The following is a 25,488-nucleotide window of genomic DNA, read 5'->3' as shown; positions in this document are numbered from 1 at the left end:
ATGTTGATCTAACTCCACATCCAAAAGCGCCAGTGCTCGCCCAGCAGTCTGCCGTCACCCAGGCGGATGCGTGCACGCGACTCGCCCTCAGGGCATCTTACTGGTATTAATTGTTTACGTTGTTCTCCCCTGCGCCCACCCGCCTCAAATAGACAAATATATAGATATAGCAATTTGAATGCAGTTAGAGAGCGGAAGACACAAGCATGGTAAAATGGTCTTGGTCAGAGGAAGGGGAGGTCGGGTGAGAGCAACGTGAATACATTGATTTGCAACCTGTGATATGTCTTCTTTATTCCTGAACCGATTAACTGACAAAGGACGCAATCGTTCAGAAATAGTATTAGTATATTTCACAGAACTTCCAGAACCAGTTTTGCATCCCATGCGTGCCAATGGTGCCCGAGGACTAACCCTACCTTCTTCTATCATAGCCTTGGATTACAGGGTGAGGACAAAAAACATGGCAGGCATAAGACTGGCCTTATAGTACACTCACTGTGATGAAAGCAGCAGCTGCAGCTAATCAAATGTATAATGGATGTATGTACATGTGTTAGGTGTGTATTGTCAGACGCCATTATTAATTTGATTAGCTGCAGCTGCATTATGTATTTTTGAATGGTGCAACCACTCCATTACACAGCTATGTGTGCCCCTGGGTCTGTCCCTGGGTCCCTGGGTTTGTCTGTCTGTACGAGCACGAACATAGCTTGGTTGGTTTTCACCATTTCTCAACCGGCACCCTGGCCGCGTTCCTGTGGGTCTGGAACTCCCGGGGACCCCCTGGGGACCCCCACACAGAGTTGCACCACTCACTTCACATGGGTGTGATTTTTGTTAGTTGACATGGTTAGTTGATATGGTATGCTGCAGAGCAGCAGCAAAAAAAATGCTGCTGCTCTGCAGCATACCATATCAACATTTAAATAAATTAAGAGTGCCTTAAAACGTGAGTTCCGAGTGCTGGTTTTATCTATTAGAGATTTTTCTGTTAAAGTTATTTACCCGACCCCGGTAAGAATGACTGGTTGGAGTTATTTACCCGACCCTGGTAAGAAAGACTGGTTGGAGTTGTGCGAGCTATACCTTGATAAAGCATTATGTATTTTAATCTTCTGTATTTCGTCAATAGGATAAAAATCGAATATTAAGAAATATTATTATTCTTATAAACAGAGTAGCACCGGCCTACTCGGGAACGATGCAAGTTGGGAACGATTTGAATAGGGAATGCATGCCCCCTGTTGTGCATCCCTTTTGTGTCCTTGTGTGGAGAATGTCTGAAGAGTGCAAACTGAATTAAGGAAGGCAACCCCAGCCTTAGCTTGATTTGGCAAATTCCCCACGCCTGTCATTTGATTAGACGCCTGCTACCATAGGGGACGGTAGGTGGAAAGTGCCAGACAAATTAACCAAATAAGCAAAGACACGAGCTCTTGTTGTCTGCCGTTTGAACCGGAAGTAAAAGTCAGCCATTCCGTGCCAGCCACAGAGCTCTGTTGTGTCCGTCTGATCTTAATTTTTGATCGTGCGATCTCAAACTATAGTTTAATCAAGCTGGCCTGGCCTGGCCTGGCCTTGGCGCATTATGAGCCATAATGTTAGTAAAGTCCGCGTGCACGTGTGTGTGAACGGACGATTACGGATTTTGTCTGTTTCTTCCATGGAGGCTAGCGGGGCTAACAACAATGCTAAAAAAGTATTTTTAAAAACGTATGGTCTGTGGCTACCTGTTATTAAATATAACTCGGCTAACTGTCTTAGGCACTAAAACGGTTTTAATTGTTTTTATGTGGCCACACCCACCAGTTCATTAGGTGATGGGAGGTGATCCACCTGAACTGAAGCCGCACCCACAGCTGTTGTATGATAGGGGAGGAGATTATATTGTTATGTCACTATAAAAATGTTCTATTTTAAAATCGCTCATGTTCTACAGATACAGTATGCCACTTAATATTCTGATTCCAAATTCACATTTACAGAATAAAACAGAACAGAACAAACTATCTTTAAAATGGATCAATAACACCCTAATCCTGTTTCCCATTATAGTAATGAATTGTATCAATGTGTTCATTTGAGGTTATTCACAATTTTACACTTACAATTTTAGATGGGGAGGTGATGGAACTGTAGTCTAGATTCCCGCCTGATTCGCTGCGATCCGTGATTTGTTTTGTCACTCGCTTCTCAGTCTGGCCAGCAAGCAGCAGACTCGTATTTCATAGAGCTACCTGTTACGTATCCACATTGTTGCTGATATGTCATCAGCCAGCGCCACTCTGTCCTGCTTCTCACTGTTGCAAAAAATTGCGCCAGTTTGAGATTCGAGAGTAAAACCTATGGTAAAAACTAAAGTAAACACTTATTTGATTCAGTAGTCCACTGTCAGATTCAGTAGTACAAAAAAACTGAGGGCTGTGTGGAGAGTTTAGTGAATGATAAGGGGACATTGCAGGGCAACAGCAGTAGCAGCGCAGTGCGCATTGATACAACGTCAAACTAGTGTTTTTGTCCCAACCCGCACCACAGACCAATCAGAAGCCACGGATCCTTGGAGATAGGACCCTTTCCAGACTGAGTAGCGAGTGACAAAACAAATCCACGGAATGCAGCGAATCAGGCTGTAACCCTTAAGGCCAATGGAACTGTGCATTTCATGCTGGCCTGGCCTATGCACATTTACAGCACACAAAGATGCCAGTATCTGTAGATATGGATTATCTATCTCATTCAAATGCTCAACAAAACATGTGTGTAACTACATGCCATTGTGTAAAAGGCTGAGGAAGTATGTGTCTATTTACGTGTCTATTTACGTGTGTGTGTGTGTGTGTGTGCGTGCGTGCGTGCGCGTGCGCACACTCAGTGGATTTGAGCAATATTACTTGGATTCTGATTTGAGTAGCATTCCCAAATAAATAAATAAAAATCTAATGGGTTCAACACCTTTTTACTTTACAAAAGGGTGGGCTCTTTGCATTCAGTTTGAAGAACACATATTTAGCTGAAAGGCCAACTAGCTGCAGTACAGAACGTTGAACGATGGAACTTTTCATTTGTCGTTTTATCTACAATGCTGGCAAAAGCCTCATCATGAAGTAACCAAAATGATTTACCTTGTAATATCACACTCAGGAAGTGGGATAGGTTACATTATAAAGCACAGCACAGAGATTAGCTGGTGTTAGAACCAGGCTGTTCTGTTGAGACTCGTCGGCCTAATAGGATTATATGTAGGTGTCATATGGCCTTTACACATGCAACACAGTTCAAAGGTTCAAAGGTTAACCGTAATAGACAAACACACTTCTCTTAACTCAACCGTTTATCATGACAAGTCTTGGGAGAGTGCAATAGAAAATTAGGACAAGTCCTAGAATACTCGCACATTGCTTAACCACTGTATGTATGTAGGGTTAACCCTACATACTTTGTTGACACATGTCCCCCAAGGGCCTGTCCATGGCCCTTCTTTTTTTCTCTACACCAAATCCTTTTGCTGAAAATAGTCTACAAGCTACAAGCTCTACTAGTCTACAAGCTCACAACGCATCTCGTTGTGTTACGTTGTGAAATTGTAGATCTTCTGTTTTTGCTGAATATTTACCTATTATGACATGCCCAGAAAATTGACACTATAGGGTTCATGTGGTTAATGCAATTTCTAATTTTAGACAGGTCTAGGCTTGGGCTAACCTGACTCCGCCAGATGGGGCAGCAGAGAGTACACTGGGTTCCCCCCTCCTGCTCCCATCTGGGAACTCTCAGGCAGACTAGATGCTCCGGCCACAAAACGGCCTGGCCAATCAGCGGCAGCTAGAGGCGGGATCAAGGCATACACAGTGCTGCCTTGATCCCGCCTCTAGCTGCCGCTGATTGGCCAGGCCGTTTTGTCTTTTGTCATCTAGTCTGCCTGAGAGTTCCCAGATGGGAGCAGGAGGGGGGAACCAGTGTACTCTCTGCTGCCCCATCTGGCGGAGTCAGGTTAGGCTTGGGCATTATCAATGTATAACAGGATAGGCTACCTGGATTTAAAAATCCTGAAGGTGTGATTTTCAATATCATGAATATTGCCACAACTTTACCTTGAGATGAGTTTATTCAACTGCCAGTACAATGCATTACAATGCATGTTACAATGCGTTGTGAGCTTGTAGATCAGCTATTCTCAGTGAAGAGACTTGGTGAGGAGGGAAATCAGAGTGGGCTTAATTGGGAAAAAACTGCTACTGAAATTGTGTAAGCCATAGACATAGAAAGGTAGACGTCTCTTCCGGTTCTGGGCGAATGTTCTCAAGGGAGGGCAAGCTTCCGCGTTGGTGCTTCACAGAAGCTTCCACGTGCGTCACAGAGCAGATGTTTGGGTCTTACAAGTCCCGGAAAAGATGCGCTGTGATTGGCCAATAGTGACTTGAGTGGCAGCGTGGCGCTTTGGTGCACTTCCTCATTTGTTCCTAGCGCACTTCCGCCCTCCCATCGACACACATGGCTCCAACGAACTGCAGCACCTAATGACTGGCATCTATTTCTTTTTAAATATCTATGGTTCTAAGCGGTAATAAAAGTAGTACCGTTCAATGAAGTGATGCTGTGCAGATCTGTTTACATTCCGCCATGATTCTGATTGGCGGAAGATTCTGCCATTACAGTATAGGTTTTTTGGGGTGCCGAGTTGATTTATGAGGTGACTGAAGCAATTCAAGTGCAGTGTCATGTGTCAAAGGTCAATGTCGAGGTCATTTTGGATCCAAAATGTCCTATAATACTACACTAAACCGTCTTGGACTTCTTTTGATCATGTTTTCACCTGTTATCCTCTGACTCACAGGTTGCAGAAGAGCGCCCTCTATCAGAAACATTGACAACACCACAGGAAGTCTATAGATGTCAATGGCGGTCTGTGTGTTGGATTTGAAATGGCAGGCAATGATATTGAACTATGCAACCTCTTCCTCATCAGAACTGTCCTGTTCAACTGTAGGCATTTAATCTTGGTTTGTACAGTTCTGGTGTTTGCAGAGGTCTGTACATCTCAACCCATTGCTGAGACATTTACAGGCCAAAAACTCAAGGACTACATCTGGTGCAAGGGCTGTGTGCATCCAGTGAATTGCTAACTGTCCACCATCAACAGTTGTCCATCCACATATGGGATCTGGTGCAGATGGGTGAGTCTGCAGAGACCATCTCCATATTCGAGTCTGGTATTGGCACATTGGGCATGGAGAAATAGCCATTCTCTACATGGTGGAATTTGACTGGAATCAGCCTCCCTTCTCCTGGCACAGAAAAGCTGGTAGCGTGTGTGTGTGTGTGTGTGTGTGTGTGTGTGTGTGTGTGTGTGTGTGTGTGTGTGTGTGTGTGTGTGTGTGTGTGTGTGTGCGTGCGCGTGCGCGTGCGATCTCTAGGTTAAGTCTAGTTGTGTGGTCCTCATTTACTCGTTTATTACATGTTTTCCTGAGTTGCGTTTTGTGCTGGGGTACAACCTTGAGTTTGAGAGTTCCTGACTCCTCATCAACCCATAAAAATACGTATCACTCATGATTCTATGATGTTTAATTCAGAAGTTTAAGATGTACCCTGTTTCAGAGAGGCATGAATTGTGGATTTTCCCGGTATGGCTACGAGAAGTATAATTCTGCATGTCATTCTATTATGATGTTGGTCATGCCCATCTATGGTACAAACATCAGAAATGTGCATCAAAGTGAATAATTTTGGAGTTTAGATAACAATGAATTATATGGTTTTGCATAATCAGATTATACCCCTAAAATCGTATTCAGCTGCCCCAGACGAACAAAATGATACCACATATGTCTTGTCCCTTTTAGTGGCAACGATATTTCATCTGGCCCAAGGACTATATGTGGAAATATCCATACTGGTTGCATTGCATGGTGTTGATAAGGGCTGATGATGGAGATTAAATCATCTGATAACATTCAAAGCCGCTAACATGACATCATGGTGCGTTGTGGTGACTGCTGACCTGTGGTGCTGCTGACCTGGTGCACCCGAAACAACTTAGAGGTAAATGCTCTCAAGACGGTGGAGCTGAGCGTGGACTTCAGGAGGACCCCGGCCCCTCCCCCCCCATCATAAAGACTATGAAGGCCCGACATTCAAACAGCTTTTTCCCCACGGCTATCCGGCTACACAACGCTGCTGGTGTCCCTCCCTGACCGCCTTCTATCCTCCCTCCACCCCCACTCAGAGTGGAATGGACTGACTTGTGCTCTGAACTGACCTGAACACTTGAACTCTCTGCATCTCTGTGTCCTGTTTTGCACTCTGTGTCCTGTTTTGCACTTGTCCTAATGTTGTAACTGCACTCTGCTGTCCACCAAACCAAATTCCTAACATGTTTACATTCTGATTCTGTGAGCTTGTAGATCTGCTATTTAAAAAAAATATAGTAAATAGTAAAAAATAGGGACACAGAATGCGGGATTAATTAATCGTAAACCAAAAATCCACCTGTTGGTGGCGCTATAACAGGCCAGGGTCACAACTATCATCATAATATCAACATTGAGGTCCATTAATCCCATTTGTCCATGAGTACAGTGTAATGTATTCCTGAGGCCAGGATATTGATATAAGGTGTGCACAATTACAGGATTATGCAGGCACTGTAAGTAGCACAACACTGTGACAATATCGCTTGTGGTGGAAATAAATAGCATTTTAATAAACATAAACAGTAGGAAGGCACACCGATAGTTCTATTGGATTTTGAGTAGGAGATCACAGTAGGTGTCTTAGCTTTTAATGAACCAGTTTCAAGGCTCCCTGAGGAATGTTTTTTCTTCTTCTTTTGAACAGATAGTTGCCTTTGTCAGCAGTTTCGCTCACAATGTTGGCCAGAATTCTGTCACCCAGCAGAGAGCAGCTGACAGCCAGTGACCTGCTCAGCAGTGGGGGATGCCAACATTAGAAGTACAACATTAGAATGGTGTCAGTTATTGATGTATACAAATCTGATCAGTATTAGTTAATTGTGAGATGCTGAGCCTCATTAAATAGGGGGAGTTCTGGCGCTGTTTTAGATGGCTGGGCTTTGGTGGCCACTGGAAACATGTTTTGTTATGAAAACACTATTATTTCAAACACGATGACCACAATTTCAATATTCTCTAAGCCCTCAGGTCGGAATCAACAACACAGCCACTAGCCATGTGGGAGTTATAGAGCTGGAGTCATTATGATGATGAACTTATTCCACCCGGACAATACATTTTATGAATGCGATCATTTGTTGTATTTAGTATAGTATAGTATGTGAGCTGACCAAAAACTCTGGGGGGGGTGGGGGCTGGGGGGGTTCTGGTGTCAGTGCTCAGTGGAGGAGTAGAGGAGTGATGTGATTGGCCCATCACACGGTGGCTGCCCATGGTCTTAGTGCATGACTATTATGAGGCTCATTTTCTTTCCTTTTTAAACCAAATACTGGCTCGCGGTGACGCAGCCCAAACCGGCTCACGGCCCATGCGGGGACGTTCCGCAGCCCACGGTGGACAAGACCCCCCCTTTCCCCGGTGCGTGCGTGCGTGCGTGCGTGCGTGAAAAAGATTTTCATGTCCCAATATGTGAAACGTTGTGAAAGCCATGTCCCAATATGAGACTTGTGAAAGGGGAAAGCCTCAAACCTTGCATCGGTCTACCCCTGTCCTAGACAGGGATAAAAGTCCGTAAGAAGAAAAAAAAAGCATAAATTACCATAATAACATGGCGCACGCAGCACGCAACAATTATTGGGGTGGAAAAATGTTGTTTATCTTAAGTTCTCAACTGCCTTCATTGTGACGATGTCATTTTATAGAAGCAGCTTCTGAAGTTCTGTTGTATTCTATTGCTAGTCTGTCTGATACAACTATATATGGATATCCAGTAGCGCTGTTCTATCCGCTATATGCCCATACTGTATAGAGCGTCGCAGTCCCGCCTCCTACCCTGGACCAGGAAATGAAACCCAATGCATTTTCCTCATAGACATTTCTTAAAGTATTTATTTAAAGACGGTACGCCGCGGACAAAGCCAACTCGAGTCGTGACAACTCATGACAACACAAACAATATTTTGGACCAAACAAATAATTAGAAAGAAGAAAAAAACGGCAGGTTACAACACTTTTTTGTTGTTTTTCTTCTTTGTAATTATACCCTGGTCCAGGGTAGGAGGCGGGACTGCGACACTCTATATGGGCTTGCATGCCCATGTAGATTAGGACCGATTGACTTCACATACGGCATGTGTATTGATGCTGACCTGAAGGAGTGATGAGCCATGTGGGAGGTCGGTCTGATCAGTGGATCCCCCCAAAATATTGACGAGAGTAACCCGATGTCATCAATATGATGTCATGGTACTACTGATGTCATCAGTGGCGGTCCGTGCTGAAATGAACTAGGCCTTCTACAATCTAGAAACCGTTCGGGGCGGTCACGGAACGGCCGCGCGCGCGTGCGTCTAAGTGAGAAACAGTGCAGTGGCAGCGAAATAAATACAATATATAATATTTGTTAAAAATAAAAACTTATTATAAAATATAAATTTCTGCATCAGGCAAGTGCAGGGCCAGCAGAGAAGGCCTTGCTGGCCCTGACGGCCCACCACTGGATGTCATAGACTTGCCTGGACTCCATATTTGGTCAAGCCTGACACGAACTCCATATAAGGGCATACACATGACTGTGCATAAAACCAGTATAATTATTTGCATTGAGAGCTGTATGAGCAGGGGTGAAAGCGGTTGAAAATCTTTCTGGAACTCCCAAAAATAAGGGACATCTTATTCAAACCCTCCAAAGCCCCCGAAATGCATAGAAACTGCATTTTGGCACAGTACCTAACCCTAACCTATAACACACAACTGGTCTTACGCCTGCATTAGGCGGCTACTTCATTACAAGTCTCTGCCTCCCCCACTGCCTCAACTTGTTCTGGATCTTCTGGGCGTTGTTCTACTAACCTTTTCTTTAACTATCTCTTTCTCTTGAACATTAGAGTAATTGTTCGTTGCGTTGACATTGTGCTTCATTTATTTTTTGAGGGGCGCTAGCCCCTCCTATATACAGCTTTAATGTTAATAAATTGTCGTAGAGCCGTCTACTCTATCCGGTAATTTGCATGCATATCTTAGGCACGGACAAAGGCCTTTTCCGTATCCACTCTATACCAGATCTCTAACTAAGCCCAGTCTGGTTTGATGCGCACATTGACGCGACTGTGGACTAAATTTCTCTCTGTGGAATAAATACACAGCGAAAAAAAGCACGGATTACGCTGACTGACACAAACACACTGTAACAATTCTGAAGCACTTTACTAGAAAACTCTACTAATAAGACATGTTTGAGCAAGTGTTCCGCTGCTTATTTTAAGGCAAACTAGATAAAGTGCCCATCGGGGCACAGGTCTCCACCAGGGCAGGTCAGGTTGTGGCCTCCTGGTGGCGCAATAATAGGCCAATGTGAAAAGGGTGCCATTTCCTTAGATGGCAATTTGATGATTTGAGGCATTTTGTTCCAAAGGAAACAAAATCCTTACGGGTCTTCGTCAGGTATGATACCTGGCGAAGTGGAAACGTTGTACCTAAATAAAGGTTCCTGGGAGCAGATACACAGTGTGCGGACAACCCTTCCTTTTCATTCTCCTATAGCAGCAACAACATTATCTGGCACTATTGTGTGGCTTTGCTAATAATCACCTTCCCATTATTGTTAATAGCACTGGAATGTCTGTGATCTTACATACAGTTCATGTATTCCAAATACACAGCCATAGATCGGTCCCAAGCTGATAACAGACTGACCACGTCTGCGTTTAAACTACACAAAGTACAAACTGCGTGTGTACTACTTACTAACCAAGTAATGAATTCCCAAGATTGGAGTCTTCTAGTTTCATATCCATTTGAAAGTTCTGGCAGAAAATGTGTGTTAAGTAAAATATGTGTGTTTCGATTGGTGTGGGGTAATTGATCACACCACCTATTTTGTGAGCCCCATACAGCTGTGCTTCCTAAAGGAAGTTTTGATGTGTTCAGTCCTCCACTCATTCCGGGCCCCTCGCCAGAGAGAATGTCCTCCCTGTACAGCTCGTGGAGATATTTTACTAATTACACGGTTTCTACTAGAACTTTTCTACTAGCACTTGTCCTAAGGACAAGTGCCTCAAAAAGTTAATGTCAAGCCTTGACATAAACCATTTAAACTCTATTATGACACAGTACAGCACCGGTTTGACCCCTGGCTCGTCCAGTCTATGTGTTGAATTGTCCCTGAGCAAGATTAACCAATTAACCCCTAACAGCCCCCCATGTCGTCATTCCCCAACTGTCTCTACATATTTTCTCCTAACACTGTCGCTTCTGAGCCTTTCGCTTTCAAATCAATGCTTAAAAGTCAGTGTCAAGTCAGTGTGTAGTGTCTGTAGTGTGTAGTTCACATATCTCAAAAAACGCCCAAGTCCGACTTCATAGTCGCTGTGGCCGTTTTCCAGAACCATACGATACAACCGATACATGCATGCCTGGTTGTCCAGATGCGCTGATCCGACCGCTATGACCATATATGGGCTTGCATGCCCAAGTAAAGGACCGAATGACTTCACACTCAGCAGGTCGGTCTGATCAGCGGATCTCCACAAAATAGACAAAACCACAAATAATACCCACGGAGTTCCCTGATGTCATCAATATGACATCATGGCACTGACCTGCCTCCATATTTTGACACAGAACTCCATATAAGGGCATGAAGGTGACGCAGACACCCTCATAAATCCTCATATATGGGCATAAGAGGGACACAGACAGACGGGTACACTGGGTTTGTGTAACCGAATGGCCACTGGGCACTGGGCATGCATTTCCAACTTGCATACTGCAAGTTGGTACTGATAGATAGACTGATAGACTGATACTGATAGATTATTCATGATTCATGATTGGCCAATAGTAATGTCACACTATGTTTTAAACCTCTTTTTTTCTCAATATACTGTACTGCGGTATAGTTCTTAAAGTTGGGTCTGGGGACCCCCAGGTCTAGGGAAAATACAGTAGTCGAACTACAAGCTGAGAAATTTGGGATCATTTTGAAGCATTTTAACAACACAAATCTTCCCTTTTGAGAAGTTTTGAGAACCACTACTGTACTGTATTTGACCTATTTTGTTCAAATACTCCCACCAAGGCAGTGGTGTAATTGATGTTCCCTTTAGCTTTTTCTTAAAAATAACCTTGATGAGATCTGTGCTTGCTGGCTGGCTCCCACCCACGCCTTCTGATTCCAACCTGCCCTTAAAACTCATTGCTCTTATCAGTAGGATTAGGACATCCATTCTTCCCTGAGCCAGTCTAATACTCTAGCCTGCGTACCTTACAGTAAGCTCTTTTTAAATCAAATAAGGGTAAAATCAGTTGCTGAAACACAGCAGGGTTTTACATATGACTGTAATCTGCCCGATAATTCAATGCATGTCATGAATTGTGTTTCATTAAATCTTTCACCATTGCTATTCCTTATCTTTTTTATACCTCTTGCATGTTGGTCATGTTTGCAGTTACTCTTGCCTACAATAGTCATCAATAGTTATTATACTGTATGTACAGTAGTGCCACAAGCACATTACTGAGGCCTATACAGTATATCAGGCCAGAAATCTTTGTAACCGTGGTTAAATAATATAAGACGTAATTATTTGTGCCATATGATATGTGAATGTTTAACAGACAAGCTTATGATGTCAAAGTCTTAACCACAGCATCCCTATTCTGGGCATGTCATGGTTTGTACTTTTAAAAGCATCTACTTTTCAATACTGAAGCTTTTTCCTTTATTGATAGTTAGTGAAGACAGACAGGAAAGTGGGAGAGAGAGAAGGGGAGAGACACGCAGCAAAGGTCGTCATGAACGGGACTGTCCACTAGGCCAGCGGGCGCCCCATGCTGAAGCCTTTTTAAAAGCAAGCACTCCAGTACTTTAACTCAACTGCAAATGTGTCTGGGCAACTTTCACTGGTAGAGGAGTAATATTTGACCAGGAGTACCTATGCTGTACTGGAGTTGAGTACTTTGTCCACCACTGAAAATATCAAAAAATAACCCATAGAAATGCAGCTTTGGCTTTGCTTAAGCATCATGATGGGTGTGTCAAAAGGATCAGAAAACCTCCATTGTGTAGAAATCAGCTCAGTACAGGTTGGTTTACGAGACAAACACTCACATAATATTCCATGGGTCTCTTGACCTTATTTCAATTCACTCTCCTGTCGTGCTGTCTGCCTTTCAATTTCTCCCGTTAATCTCCCACAGGTTATTCCAGAGCAGCTTTCAAAGAATAGTCGAAGCCGTCTCTGTAACACTTTGTTTGGATCAGTGGGTTTTTGACTTTCTCCATCATTTAGATTAGTAATATGCTTTTAAACAAGCCCAAAATGACAGCTGCACGCACACGCACGCACGCACGCACGCACGCACGCACGCACGCACGCACGCACGCACGCACGCACGCACATGATGTGATGTGCAACATTGTTGTTGAGTGAGACAACAAATCAACATACAGTATTAAGTGTATACACTATACAGGGTATCTGCACATTTCTAAAGCTATAATTTAATGATCTTTAAGAACTTTTTAATACCAAATTGGCCAAATTGGCAAATATTAGGTAAAAAGGAGTCGGCTGACTATTGGTTGTCCGAGTATTGGTTGTCCGAGTATTGGTTGTCTGACTATTGGTTATCTGAGTATTGGCTGTCGGACTATTGGTTGTCGGCTCTCAGCTTCCCACTCTCAGCTTCCCAAAAAACTCAGCTTCCCATCATGCACCTGTGCACAGTGTGAAGCTCAACAGCGCCACTTTGTCACCTGTTGGTACCCTAAACAGACATAGGTACCCTAAATAGACATAGGGACAGTCACATAGGGACACACATTGCTGTTCATTGGAGTGGCTGCACCACTCAAAAATATGTATTAGACTAGAGAGTGTTTATCTGATTTTAGATGTTAACCGCACATTCACCCCGCCATTTTCTTTTAATATTTAAAAAAATCACACCCGTGTGAACTGAGTGGTGTAAGGTTTTATATAGCATGATCAGCTGTGGTCTGACGTAATGTCTGACGTAATGAAATAAGGTAAGGTATTATGTAGCCTGATCAGCTCTGATCTGACGTAATGAAATCATACCCGGATGTGATTTCACAACTGGCTTTTTCTGTGCAGAGAAAATGACCATGGTTGCTACGGTCATCCAGTTCACCCGGGTGTGATTTAATTACGTCAGAAATTATTTTGAACATAGCAACCATGCTCATTTTTTTCTGCACACAAAAGCCAGTTGTAGGAGTGGTTTAGACCACTCAAAAAATAGCCGACCTACAACTAAGCTGATGTACAGCAAAGTATACAGGGCTTAAGTGGTTAAAAGATATCACCCTCCTAAGGCGGGATTCATACTCCTATTTTAGAGCCGAATAAAAGTCGGTTCGGCTCTGTAGAGCCTACAATGTGACGTCATTTGAGGTTTTGGGGGGCGGGTACTGTCCTAAAGTCGGCACTTCGGTGCTACTGAAATTTTCTGACGAGCCGAAATAATATAATGAGGAACAAGAAATCAAAGACATCAAACAACCAATCTGGAGCTGTGCTTCATTTTCCACTAAAGTGAGAAATGAGCTGCCAAGGGAATGTGACAGCAGGAGGGCCCAGAATGGAGCGACAGAGCGAAACACAGAGGAAAGGAGAAAGAAAGCAAGGGGCCCAGGCAGGGAGACAGAGAGAGAAAACAGGATATCAACAGAGGAGAGATTTAGAGAGATTAAATCGGGAGAGCTGAGGACAAGAGTAAAGCAACACAGCAGAGATGGGCAAATTAGAAAGAAAAAGATAGAATGTCAGACAGAGAGCGAGATAAAAAGAAGCAGAATGGGGGGGAAATGGTGCCTCATATCTTCAGAACAATGGTTCAACATCAATATTATGTTATTTCAACATATTGTTATAGAGTATCCAAAGAACACACTCAAGAAAGACAATTATGAATTAAATGTAAACCTGTGCCTACAATATATGTGCAAAGGGAATATTTACAGCAGCGGTGCCCAAAAGGTAGATCGTGATCTACCAGTAGATCACAAAGGGTTTGCAGGTACATGCTTTACATGACATGCCCCTAAAATATATATATAATTTTAATATAAAAAAAAACAATTTTGGCATCTGCCACTTGAATTAAGGTGACTTGATTGATTGACATAAAAAAGGACACACAATGCAATACATTGTTTTCAAATTGTTGCGTTCAATCATCAGTAGCATTACAAAGTCAAATACCAAAACCAAACCTATAATTTCCATTTTTTCCCCCCCTCTATTTCCCATTTCATGTGCGTTTGTCTTATATGTAACACCAGCGCCACTAATCCGAAGCCCCCTCAAGTACATTTTTTAACTATTTTCAACAATGGGATAATCGTTTTTTTTTTTGGTGGGTAGATCTTGTTGAGCTGGACGTTTTGAAAGTAACTCTCAAGTCAAAAAAGTGTGGGCACCCCTGATTTACAGTATCCAAACCTTTGTTGACTCACTGACTTGAAAGACAGGCCAAATTATAACCATGCACAATATAGTACAAAATGTGAAACAGCACGATCCAGAATTGCATGTACATCTCAGTCATCAAACACTTATTCTCAAGATGGTTTTATTATACTCTATATTCAATTTTATTCAATTCTATATTATTATATAATATAGACTCAATTACAGTGGGACTACATTATCATTCTGTTGTGTTGTGTTCTATTCTGCTCTGTCTAGTGATGCGCAGGTGGTTATAGATTATAGATTCAGACGCAATTATCATGGGGCGGATGAGGATGGTCAACCCACGGAACAATATATAGTCTGTTTGAGTCACTTCCTTTCTCCTCCTCCTTCCTGTCTCTCCTCCTGGAATCATCTGATCTTGTGCTCAATGTGTTGCTTATTAAATAAGCAACAATTGATACGATTCTTATCAATTATGCACAGCTGCATCTAATGATATCCTACATACGTAATGTTGTAGAAGGACACTCACTGTACTGTAGGGCCAGGCTATCTATATCCTTTAATGTTCTCTCATACACAATTACAAAGGACAGGAAAAAAGATTATCAATTAATTCCTTCTGAGCTAAACCAAACTAGTAGGCATATTACCTGGTGCTGAATTAGCTCTGGTCCATAATCTAATGCGTTGCATTTAGAGCTATGTTACTGTCTACTTCATGCGATCGCATGAATGCAGACCAGCCTCTCGTCTGTAGCGTAAATATAAAGAACGTTTTTGCTACTCACCAATACAAAGGCGGCTTGTGTTATTAGAAAGCCTACTTTCCTTAGTGGGCACACTCTGAGGCCCCACCACAGAGAAAACCTCATAGACAAGATTATTCCGTCCAGTGAAAAATAATCCCTTTCTGGCCAAAAGGTGCATTTTATTTGTGTGGTTTGGGGCACAGAGTGCGTCCACTAAGGCTATACTAAGGCTTTCTAATAACACAAGCCGCCTTTGTGTTGGTGAGTAGCAAAACATTCTTTATATTTACGCTACAGACGAGAGGCATTTATGCGAGCGCCGGAAGTTGACAGTAATTCTAAATGCATGCATTAGAGCTATAGACCAGAGCTAGTGCTGAATATGGTTCCGTTGCTTCGCTGTTTCCTAAATGCTCTCTCTCTCTCTCTCTCTCTCTCTCTCTCTCTCTCTCTCTCTCTCTCTCTCTCTCTCTCTCTCTCTCTCTCTCTCTCTCTCTCTCTCTCAGGCCTATACTTCAATTCAATAATTCAATTGTTTTGCGGTCACCGCATCTGACTGTGCTTACTGTAATGGTTGATTATGTGACATTATGTGAAATAAAGATCGTTGCTGGTGGGAGGAAACCGCCTAACTACATTTTTTTGTTTTTTTATTTATTTAATTATTTAAAAAATCAGTGCTATTGAACACCCTTTATGTCGACAGCAGAGATATGAGTGATCGATGCAACTCATTGGATCTCCACGATTAATTGTAGCCTAAACAAAGCGAGACACGAGACTATAGCCCCTGCCCCCTGATCAAGAACTGTGGCTTTAGTTGTCGATTGTTGGAAAAGTCAATATTAGTTCAACTCAAAAGACAAGCACAGTGTATTAGCCTATACTATAATATGGCTTGGAATTTGCAACAGCAATGGCATTGAACATGAACTTGGATTTTGACCTGGACTGCTTCCAAGAGGGCCGTGAGTAGGCTACATTAGAAAATTACCGGTATTAACCCATTTTGGCCGGGAACCCCTTTTGGTGTTAGCATTATGTTATGCGTTAGCTATTGAAAAATATTTTTGAAAAATCGAAGAACGACTGACATAGAAACATAGCTTTTTCAGAACACTGTCAGGATGTAGAAGACATTTTTAGAATCTGATCTCAGGTCAAAATGGGTTAATGAAATGCTGCACTATAAACTGTTGATGGATGGATGGATGGTCCACAACACTCTTTCTCGTGAGTTAGAAAAAGACTGCAGCCTCACACACAGTGCAGAGCAGTGATTAACACAGCTGCAGCAGCACGGACCAGGTCTAGCTTTGAAAGCCATGAGCTCAGGGGTGAGTGCTGTCCATTAGGTCAAAGGATTAGTTAGGGGTAATGGAGTTGGAGAGGCCAGGATATACAGTACTGTATCACAGTAACTTTTACAGCTTACCCACGCATGACTACACGCACACACACGCACGCACGCACGCACGCACGCACACACACACAGTGTTGCCATGCAAGTAAAGTGTGTCACATTCACAACTGGCTTGTAAGTGATTTCACATTCAGTGAGGAACTTTATATTGTCACTGTCGGGGTGGGAACCTCTCCGTAGTTCAAGGTTTTCCCCTGGCAGCGACAATATACTGTACAGATGGAAGCTAACAGTATAGTATTTCAAGTTGTGCAGCAGTAATTTACTGCTGCTACCTCTGGTGCTAAAGAAAGACATCTAATAATAGAACTTCTCCCACAGTCGATGGGGTGAACATAAGGACACAGATCCCAAAACAGATGAGCTGCAGTATCCGACTGTAGCTACAGTAAGTCAATGTACAACAGTACACGAGGGGAACTAAAACACTTTTATTTTATGACGTAGAACATCTTCATGATGTCGATTAAACTTACTCAACGCAGAGGTCTACACCAAGAAAAACAAAATGTATAACAATAGTGAGAGATAGGGCATTAAGCAACTAGTCGACTAGTTTACTAGTCGACTAGTAAATCCACTAGTCGACCTTGTTGGTACTAGTTGACTAGTTGATAAGAAAAAAAGAAAAAATATATGTTTTATTTTTTTCCCGATTTTGTAGGCCTCAAGAAAGTTTATTTTTTTAATTTATTTTATTTTTTACATAATAGGTAGTTAAACAACTAGTCGACTAGTAAACTAGGCAACTAGTCAACTAGTAAAAATGACTAGAAGTGAATGCCCTAGATGAGAGACCACCCCAATGACGAGACTATCTACTATGATAGTGATCGAGAGACCAACTCTTCCATTCAATGACTCAATGAGGAGATATTTCTGTCCTGATGAGAGGTAGTTCTATACATAGGATGCACTAATGTGATTTATTTTTAGGTTGATACCTTTATCTAATAATTATCTATAATATTCAGAGAATAAAGTAGTATCATTAGGTTAGGGGAGTTACAACACTTCATGCCTCGGTTTAGCGTTGTTTCCAGAAAATTAACCCACACAAACAGTCACGCACGCACACACAAATATATACACATGCTATTGATGCAGCCCTGCCCCCATCTACAGTATATGGTACTGTATGAGTGGTCACATTATGGTTTGATATGTATCTAAAAGTAAACCATATTGCACTAATCGACCCCAGTAGATCCAGGCGCTTAACACAAACCTTTACAATATGCTCCATACTGCTGCTGACGCTTAAAACATTCTGATGTAATTGAGCTGTTTAGGCTAGGGCATAACATGCAAACACTGGATAAATGCTGTGTTGTAGTTATGGTACAATTATGTAAAGACTTCCGGGTCAATGGTTGATGCCTTAGCTGCTGCGTGCCTTAGCTCTCTGCTGCTTCCCTGGCTGGGGTTGAGATCAATCTAAACACTGGCCTGGGAGTGGCTGCCTCTGAGCGGCCAAGCAGGCCTGAGATAACCCTCCTGATGGCAGTGGTAGGGAGGACCTCAAGTGCTAATCCTTTTCTTCCTGATATACTGTAGTCTTGTGCGAGAGAGGCAGCCTAACCAGCTCACAGTGCATGCAGGGACCTGGCCAGAGAGGCAGCCTAACCAGCTCACAGTGCATGCAGGGACCTGGCCAGAGAGGCAGCCTAACCAGCTCACAGTGCATGCAGGGACCTGGCCAGTGGCCGCCAGCCACTAGCATCGGATCGGGCTATGCGTGGCGTCACTGGCGTGTACCTGTCACAGTGCCGGATTATCATCAAGTTGCCTTGGTGTTTAAATGTAGAAGCATGCGTAAGGGTTGACGACTATATCTAGCTTTCCATGCTTAAGAAAAAGCCCTATATTTATGTCTGAGGAGGAAGTGAAGGATGCGGTTGTAGCTTTGACATTTTGATGAATGACTTCGTCACGCTCATGTGCATCAACGTCTGTCAGCAATAGGCTCCCACCTGAGGGACAGGGGCTGTACAAGTACATCTGTCCTTGCCAGCGAATGGACACATACAGATGCTGATAGCAACAGTAGACAATGGGCACTGCTTTCCTGAGTAATGACCTCATGAGTCATGAGATAAGTTTGCTGTTAGTGCTTAAGACAAATCACTGATGTCTAGGTTATGGACATACTAGGGTGCATAGCATTAGTCTGATGTCTGAATAATGTCTGATGTCCAACATTACTAACTAGGGATGTCCCGATCACGTTTTTTTGCTCCCGATCCGATTCCGATCATTTGATTTTGAGACATACCGATCTTTCCCGATCCGATCTTTATATTTTTATATAACACTTATGCCATATCACAATAGCAAATATCCTAATCTATGTCATTCTAGTCTAGTCTGTTGTGTTGCCTTTCAATTATTGTGAAATGTGACTATACTTTTATTAGAATGACTGTCAGTGTTTTTTTGTGGTGTCACGCCTCTAGTCTTTGTTTGATGATCTCTGACTGGGACCAGAAGGAAAAGAACTAGCATAAACGCAACAGTTTTTTGTTTTTTTAACAAAATCTCACTGCTTATACATCTTTCTTTGAGATTTTTTTTATTAGACAATAAAAAATCCGACCTTTTCTCCCCGATTCTGATCTTTTGAAAATCATGTGATCGGAGCCGATTTCCGATCACCCGATCCGATCGGGACAACCCTATTACTAACCCTACCCTAAACATAACTGCACGTGGAAACCACGGGTGAGTCTTAACCGGCCATGTATGTCGGACTAACGCATGCTCCCTGCAACAATACCATAATCGCACATTCCTGTGTTACTGAAGGTTATGCTGTGCTCTCTGTGCATTTGTTTAGAATAGGTATTTACTCACAGCTTCCGAACTTGAGCGGACAAGCATGGGCGTCCATTGGGAAATCTTCCAGTTGCATGGGGCATTCTGCTGCTATAGTTAGTCTGGGAGAAGGAAGAAAAAGAAAAATCAAGCAATTCTATATCCAAAATCATTATCATCATTATCATCGTCATCATCAATTCCACTAATTTTAACTGACAGTTATTCATCAATTGTGTGATATCGTGGTCATCTCAAACCTATGAAAGTCATAATAATGTTTAAAACGGGAAGGTCATTAACTAACTAATTAAGGTTTTTTTTTATTCAGTTAACGGTGGAGTCGAAAGTGATTTTCATAGCAAGGTCCAGTAAGCATCCAACCCGAGCCATAATGATACCTATTAACAGAATAGAATGCATTCATGTGTGTACAAATGAGATTCAGAATTATTTTAGAGAAGAGTAAGGCTGCCCTCTAGTGGGGTAATCACAATGGAGCACAATTCCCAGAACAGAGAGAACACCCAGTATAGGGCCTTAGTCCTACTCCTCCTCCCAGCCAACACTCCCCACTGACAGGTAGTACCCCCCCCCCCCCTCCAGAGAGGACGTATAGGGCCTTAGTCCTACTCCTCCTCCCAGCCAACACTCCCCACTGACAGGTAGTACCCCCCCCCCCCCCTCCAGAGAGGACGTAAAGGGCCTTAGTCCTACTCCTCCTCCCAGCCAACACTCCCCACTGACAGGTAGTACCCCCCCCCCCCCCCCCCCCCAAGAGAGGACGTATAGGGCCTTAGTCCTACTCCTCCTCCCAGCCAACACTCCCCACTGACAGGTAGTACCCCCCCCCCCCCCCCAAGAGAGGACGTATAGGGCCTTAGTCCTACTCCTCCTCCCAGCCAACACTCCCCACTGACAGGTAGTTACCCCCCCCCCCCCCCCCCCAGAGAGGACGTATAGGGCCTTAGTCCTACTCCTCCTCCCAGCCAACACTCCCCACTGACAGGTAGTACCCCCCCCCCCCCCCAGAGAGGACGTATAGGGCCTTAGTCCTACTCCTCCTCCCAGCCAACACTCCCCACTGACAGGTAGTACCCCCCCCCCCCCCCAGAGAGGACGTATAGGGCCTTAGTCCTACTCCTCCTCCCAGCCAACACTCCCCACTGACAGTTAGTTACCCCCCCCCCCCCCCCTTTTGATTTACCTCAAAAGGGCATGTGAGCTCAATCCCACAATTCAACATTTTCGTTTTAAGATGTTGATATTCATTTTGTATTCATCCTTAGGACCCCAAATCACACCTTGGAAAGCATGAGTGTCAGTGAATTTCAAACAAAGTGTTTTTTGACTGGGGGGAATTGCCTGTCATAATTTGACCCCCCAGTATTAGGATGTAGATATTCATTCATCACCCCCCCCCCCCCCCCCCCCCAGAGAGGACGTATAGCCATTGAGGGTTAAAATGGGTCTTAATGCTTCCAACTCGAGTAGAATTATTAATGTTTTGTACAAGTGTCTATGACAAAAAAGAATATGATGTGGAGACAATAAAGACAATATTATTATCATTATTATTGAAGGTGGTAACAGTCCATTTGCTCAGTAAAATATTTCGGGGGCATATTTAGAATGTTTGCAGGCTTCAGTATGTTGAATCTAGTTTGCATTAATTAGGATTTAGTTGACACAATGAAATAAAATGGCGATAGTATTCTGTTTGGGGCAGGCGGCCTGTTACAGCCAGATTTGGGAGAGCAGCGCAGCTTTGTTGTTGCGAGGAAAGCGGTAAAATGAGACTTTCGTGGTTGTTTTCGTCTCAGATTTAGTCAGACGGAGCGTCACAGTATAACTCTATGGGGACACAAAAGCGACACAAAAGTAGGACCCGGAAGTATCTCAGGAGGGGGCGCTCACGTCACAGCTAAAATACTGAATAGGGCCTTAGTCCTACTCCTCCCTCCTCCTCCCAGCCAACACTCCCCACTGACAGGTAGTTACCCCCCCCCCCCCAAACTGTTTGCATATAAGTTTTACCTGCTTTTTCTACCCTAGATACTATATACACTAATCACTCTATTTTTCATTCCCTGTCTGTCTGTCTGTCTGTCTGTCTGTCTGTCTGTCTGTCTGTCTGTCTGTCTGTCTGTCTGTCTGTCTGTCTGTCTGTCTGTCTGTCTTTCTTTATTTGCTCTCTTCTTCCCTTTTGCGCTCTTTTCCTTCATCTGTCTGTCCGGATGAATTCTTAGAATTATTATCGAAATGAATGAGCATTTGGAGGTAGAAAGAATTAACACAATAAGCTAAGCACCTCTTGAAGACCTAATGTAACAGCATACTCTTGTGCACAGCTATGGCTATAGAGTCTACTGTCTAGACTAGACACACAACACAACCCAGTGACATGCTACCCTCTAGTGGGTATATCATTTATAGCCGTTGTTGTCATCACCCACTTATTTCTTAACATTGTCTGACAGCTCATAGGCTTTCCATTTATGAATGCCACACTGCCCAAATGGACCCATATCGGTCCATTTGCTTCCGTTTGTACATTCTCAGAGTGGCGGGGGGGGCGGGGGGGGTCTTGACACATGGTGTCAATACTTTACTTTGAAGGCTGGCAGTTGAAACATCATGTCAGCCTTGTCTAGTATTGACTTGTATGTACTGCAAAACTGTGGCTCTCAACTGGTTTCACTCAAGACTCAATACAATGAATGTTCTCACCAACTACTGCTCAGATTCTAATTCTTGTCATAAATTGGAATATAATGATGTATGCTAATCATAGAGTAGTGCCTTTTGTAGTGACATTTCATGGTACAGTAGCTGGGCACTATACACTTGTTATCGGAACAGCCACTGGAGAAGAGCAAGGCATCCATAAAATGTCTCTCTAATAACCCTGTTCCCAGAACAGAAAGGCATTGAGTCCACTGTGAAACCATTCTAATGGCTTGCAGCATTACCAAATGTACATTTGTAGCAGTTTTAAAGTCAGTGGATCAATAGTCATCTTTTACTTCCTCCCACATCCATTTCCTTCCACTTCCTTGTTAATATTTGATTCGCGGTAAAGTAACCACTTTACCTGGCGTCTCTATTTTGCCAAACTTTTAGGCAATAATTTCATTACATTTTTGTACATGCATAATTTATTTTCATTTTTTCACAAATTTCCGAAAATGATTAAAATAGCAGATTTACAAACTCTCAACACTTCATGATGTGACGTGTTGTGAGCTTATTCTCTGTGTTTGAGGGGCAACGCTTGGCTTGAGATGTCAAAATCAATTGGAATAAAAAACAAGTGATGTATCCTATATGTCTGGATCGCATCTTGGTGAACTCTTGCAGTGTGTGATGCCTAGTCGGCGATCAATCGTTTAGTGTGAAAGCCACACAGATATAATGACAGTCGATTTAAAAGAACTCCTCTGAAATACTATAACGATCTGATGACTCGCCGACAACTTTAAAACTCCTACAGTGTGTAGGGGCCATTAGTGTGTTCCCCCTGTGACGTCATGTGGAAGCCAAGTCTATGGACTTTTTATATTTGCTCTATGTATGCCCCATGCATGATCATCATGTTAAAAGATGTATCATTACTATTAGTTTCTAATTGGTGTACTGCCTTTGACAACTGAAATTTACAGAATCAAAAAAGGCCTATCTATAAAATAGGACTTAAGTGGTTACACTTTATATTTGGCACCCTACTACCGGTATCCTACTATCGCCATCACCACCATCATCATACTACTATAACATTAGGAAACCTCTGTCCTTCTTCTTTCTGTCCGTCCATTTTTCTTCTTTCTTTCTTTCTTTCTTTCTTTCTTTCTTTCTTTCTTTCTTTCTTTCTTTCTTTCTTTCTTTCTTTCATTCGGTGGACCAATAGATAGAATTGCACACAGGCATTGGCCGTTGGTATTTATTTCATACAGAAGGATGGTCTTCCTGCTATCACTGTCGCACCTCCAAAGGTGCCCATGGCGTCCTCTTCCCTGAGCCAGGCCTAAACCTGACCGCATACTAAAAACTAGGTTTTGCTGCAGGGTCATCAGCTGGGGACCACCATTCATGGATGTTTCGCCCCTTATCCCGAACATCTCCTGGTAGTGGGGCAGTGAACAGGGACATCTCCCTGACACCCCCTGCAGCACAACTTATTTTGATGTTACCCTCCAAGTCTTTTCTCGTCGTCTCAGCCAGAGCCAGTGGCTTGCTTTCTCTACTTCCTCTGAGAGTTCTTTAGTGGTTTTGCTCAGTCTGGCTCAGCATAACCCCACGTCCTTGAGCAGGCGTGACGTGGAGCTGCCAACAAAGCCTCTAGCTTCCACCTCCACCGGGCTACGTGCTCAGAAGACACACATAACATCAGCGAGAACATAGATGAGCGAGAATGCCAGCAGAGAGTGCTGGCTCAATGGTTCAAAGTTATAAAGGACTTTGATTTTAATGCATAGCAAGCAGCAGACGCAGCAAGGCTGTGCTACACATAGCCTATATAGACTTGGCGCACCAATATTTACCGTGTGTGGTCAATAAAGAGCAGCTTTAATTATAAAACGCTCTCATCAATTGTGTCGGCAACTACCCACAGCAGCACTTACTGTGCCACAGTGACAGTTATGTGCCGTTGACCGTTCTCATGCATTTTTCTCCTCAGTCTTGATTTATTTAATTACTTTTATATATATATATATATATATATATATATATATATATATATACATACATACTTTAAGTTGATTCTCATTTCTACTACAGTCTGCAAATACTTTGGATGTCCCTGGGTATGGACTCGGTGGATATTTACTTACCCTTTGGTGTGCCTTGGTCAGAAAGGTTTTGAAAACCACTGTTGTACAATATTCTGTACCTACCACAACTATCTGTCTATCTACCAGGATCTCAGTATTTTAAATAAGTGTGGTTGACAGCAGTAGCAACAACAAAACTGTGTCATCACAATTCCACATTCACTTTTTACACTGCCTGCAATAACGCGTAGCAGGGTATTGTTGGGGTATTGTAATCAATCCTGTGTGTGTGTGTGTGTGTGTGTGTGTGTGTGTGTGTGTGTGTGTGTGTGTGTGTGTGTGTGTGTGTGTGTGTGTGTGTGTGTGTGTGTGTGTGTGTGTGTGTGTGTATATAAACACAACTCGAGATTATATGGCCAGATTTTCATGAAACGGAATGATCAGTAGCCTGCCCCAAAGCAATCATTAACCTTTGGCTCGAAGAGTTCAAAGGTCAAGGTTACAACTTACAAGTTCAAAAAAAGTATTTTAGTATTTTCCTGAAATTTGGCGTACATTTTGACTGAGTGGAAAGGGAGTGTTCATCCACATTCACCTCTGACAAGAGGTAATAGTTAAAATGCCTACTGTTAGAAATCTCACCTCATGGTGTAAAGAAGAGTCCCATCATCTTTAAGCCGCAGCAGCTTATTAGGCGTTGTCATATTGTGAGCGATGGATTTCTTCCCGTTGAGAAAGAAGGTGTCAGGAGTCCAAATGTTACTGGCCAGAAGATTGTTCAGGGGCAGCATCTCCATCGGCCCTTTAAAGCAAAGCCTCTCATCTTTCCAACTCTGACGAAAGAACACATCAATGGTGTATTCCTAAAAGAGAGAGAAAGTAAATCAATCATAGATCTCGGGATACACGTGGGAATGATGTGGCACCGACCGTAGATCTCTGATGTGACCAGTCTGTGACATCAGTCGTCTGTGTATGACACCAGTTGTCGATGATAACATATCTATAGACTATGATGTTTGAATTTGGAAAGGTTTTTGCCTGAACAGAGACCCATATTGACTTCTATTATTTAAAAAAAGAATCCCCCTCTTGAAGTGAGCGGTGCCTTTCATCACAATGATGACGTCTGATGATGTCAACAACATG

The 25,488-nt window shown here is 43.0% G+C and overlaps 1 protein-coding gene across 1 annotated transcript in view; it reads right to left on the bottom strand.

Annotated features, from left to right (window-relative positions):
• The window catches only part of gabra5 (gamma-aminobutyric acid type A receptor subunit alpha5), a 52,683-nt gene that overhangs the window by 18,084 nt on the left and 9,111 nt on the right, over window positions 1–25,488 (bottom strand). The window contains exons 5-6 of the mRNA XM_079505779.1: window positions 24,982–25,202; window positions 19,607–19,689 (exon numbers count right to left, since the gene is read on the bottom strand). Of these exons, the coding sequence (XP_079361905.1) occupies window positions 19,607–19,689; window positions 24,982–25,202 (304 nt within the window). The remainder of the gene's footprint in view (window positions 1–19,606; window positions 19,690–24,981; window positions 25,203–25,488) is intronic.

Source organism: Electrona antarctica (assembly GCF_951216825.1).
Source record: "Electrona antarctica genome assembly, chromosome: 7".
Taxonomy (NCBI): domain Eukaryota; kingdom Metazoa; phylum Chordata; class Actinopteri; order Myctophiformes; family Myctophidae; genus Electrona; species Electrona antarctica.
Note: the sequence above shows the minus strand (reverse complement) of the source record. Positions and strands in the feature narration are given on the sequence as shown.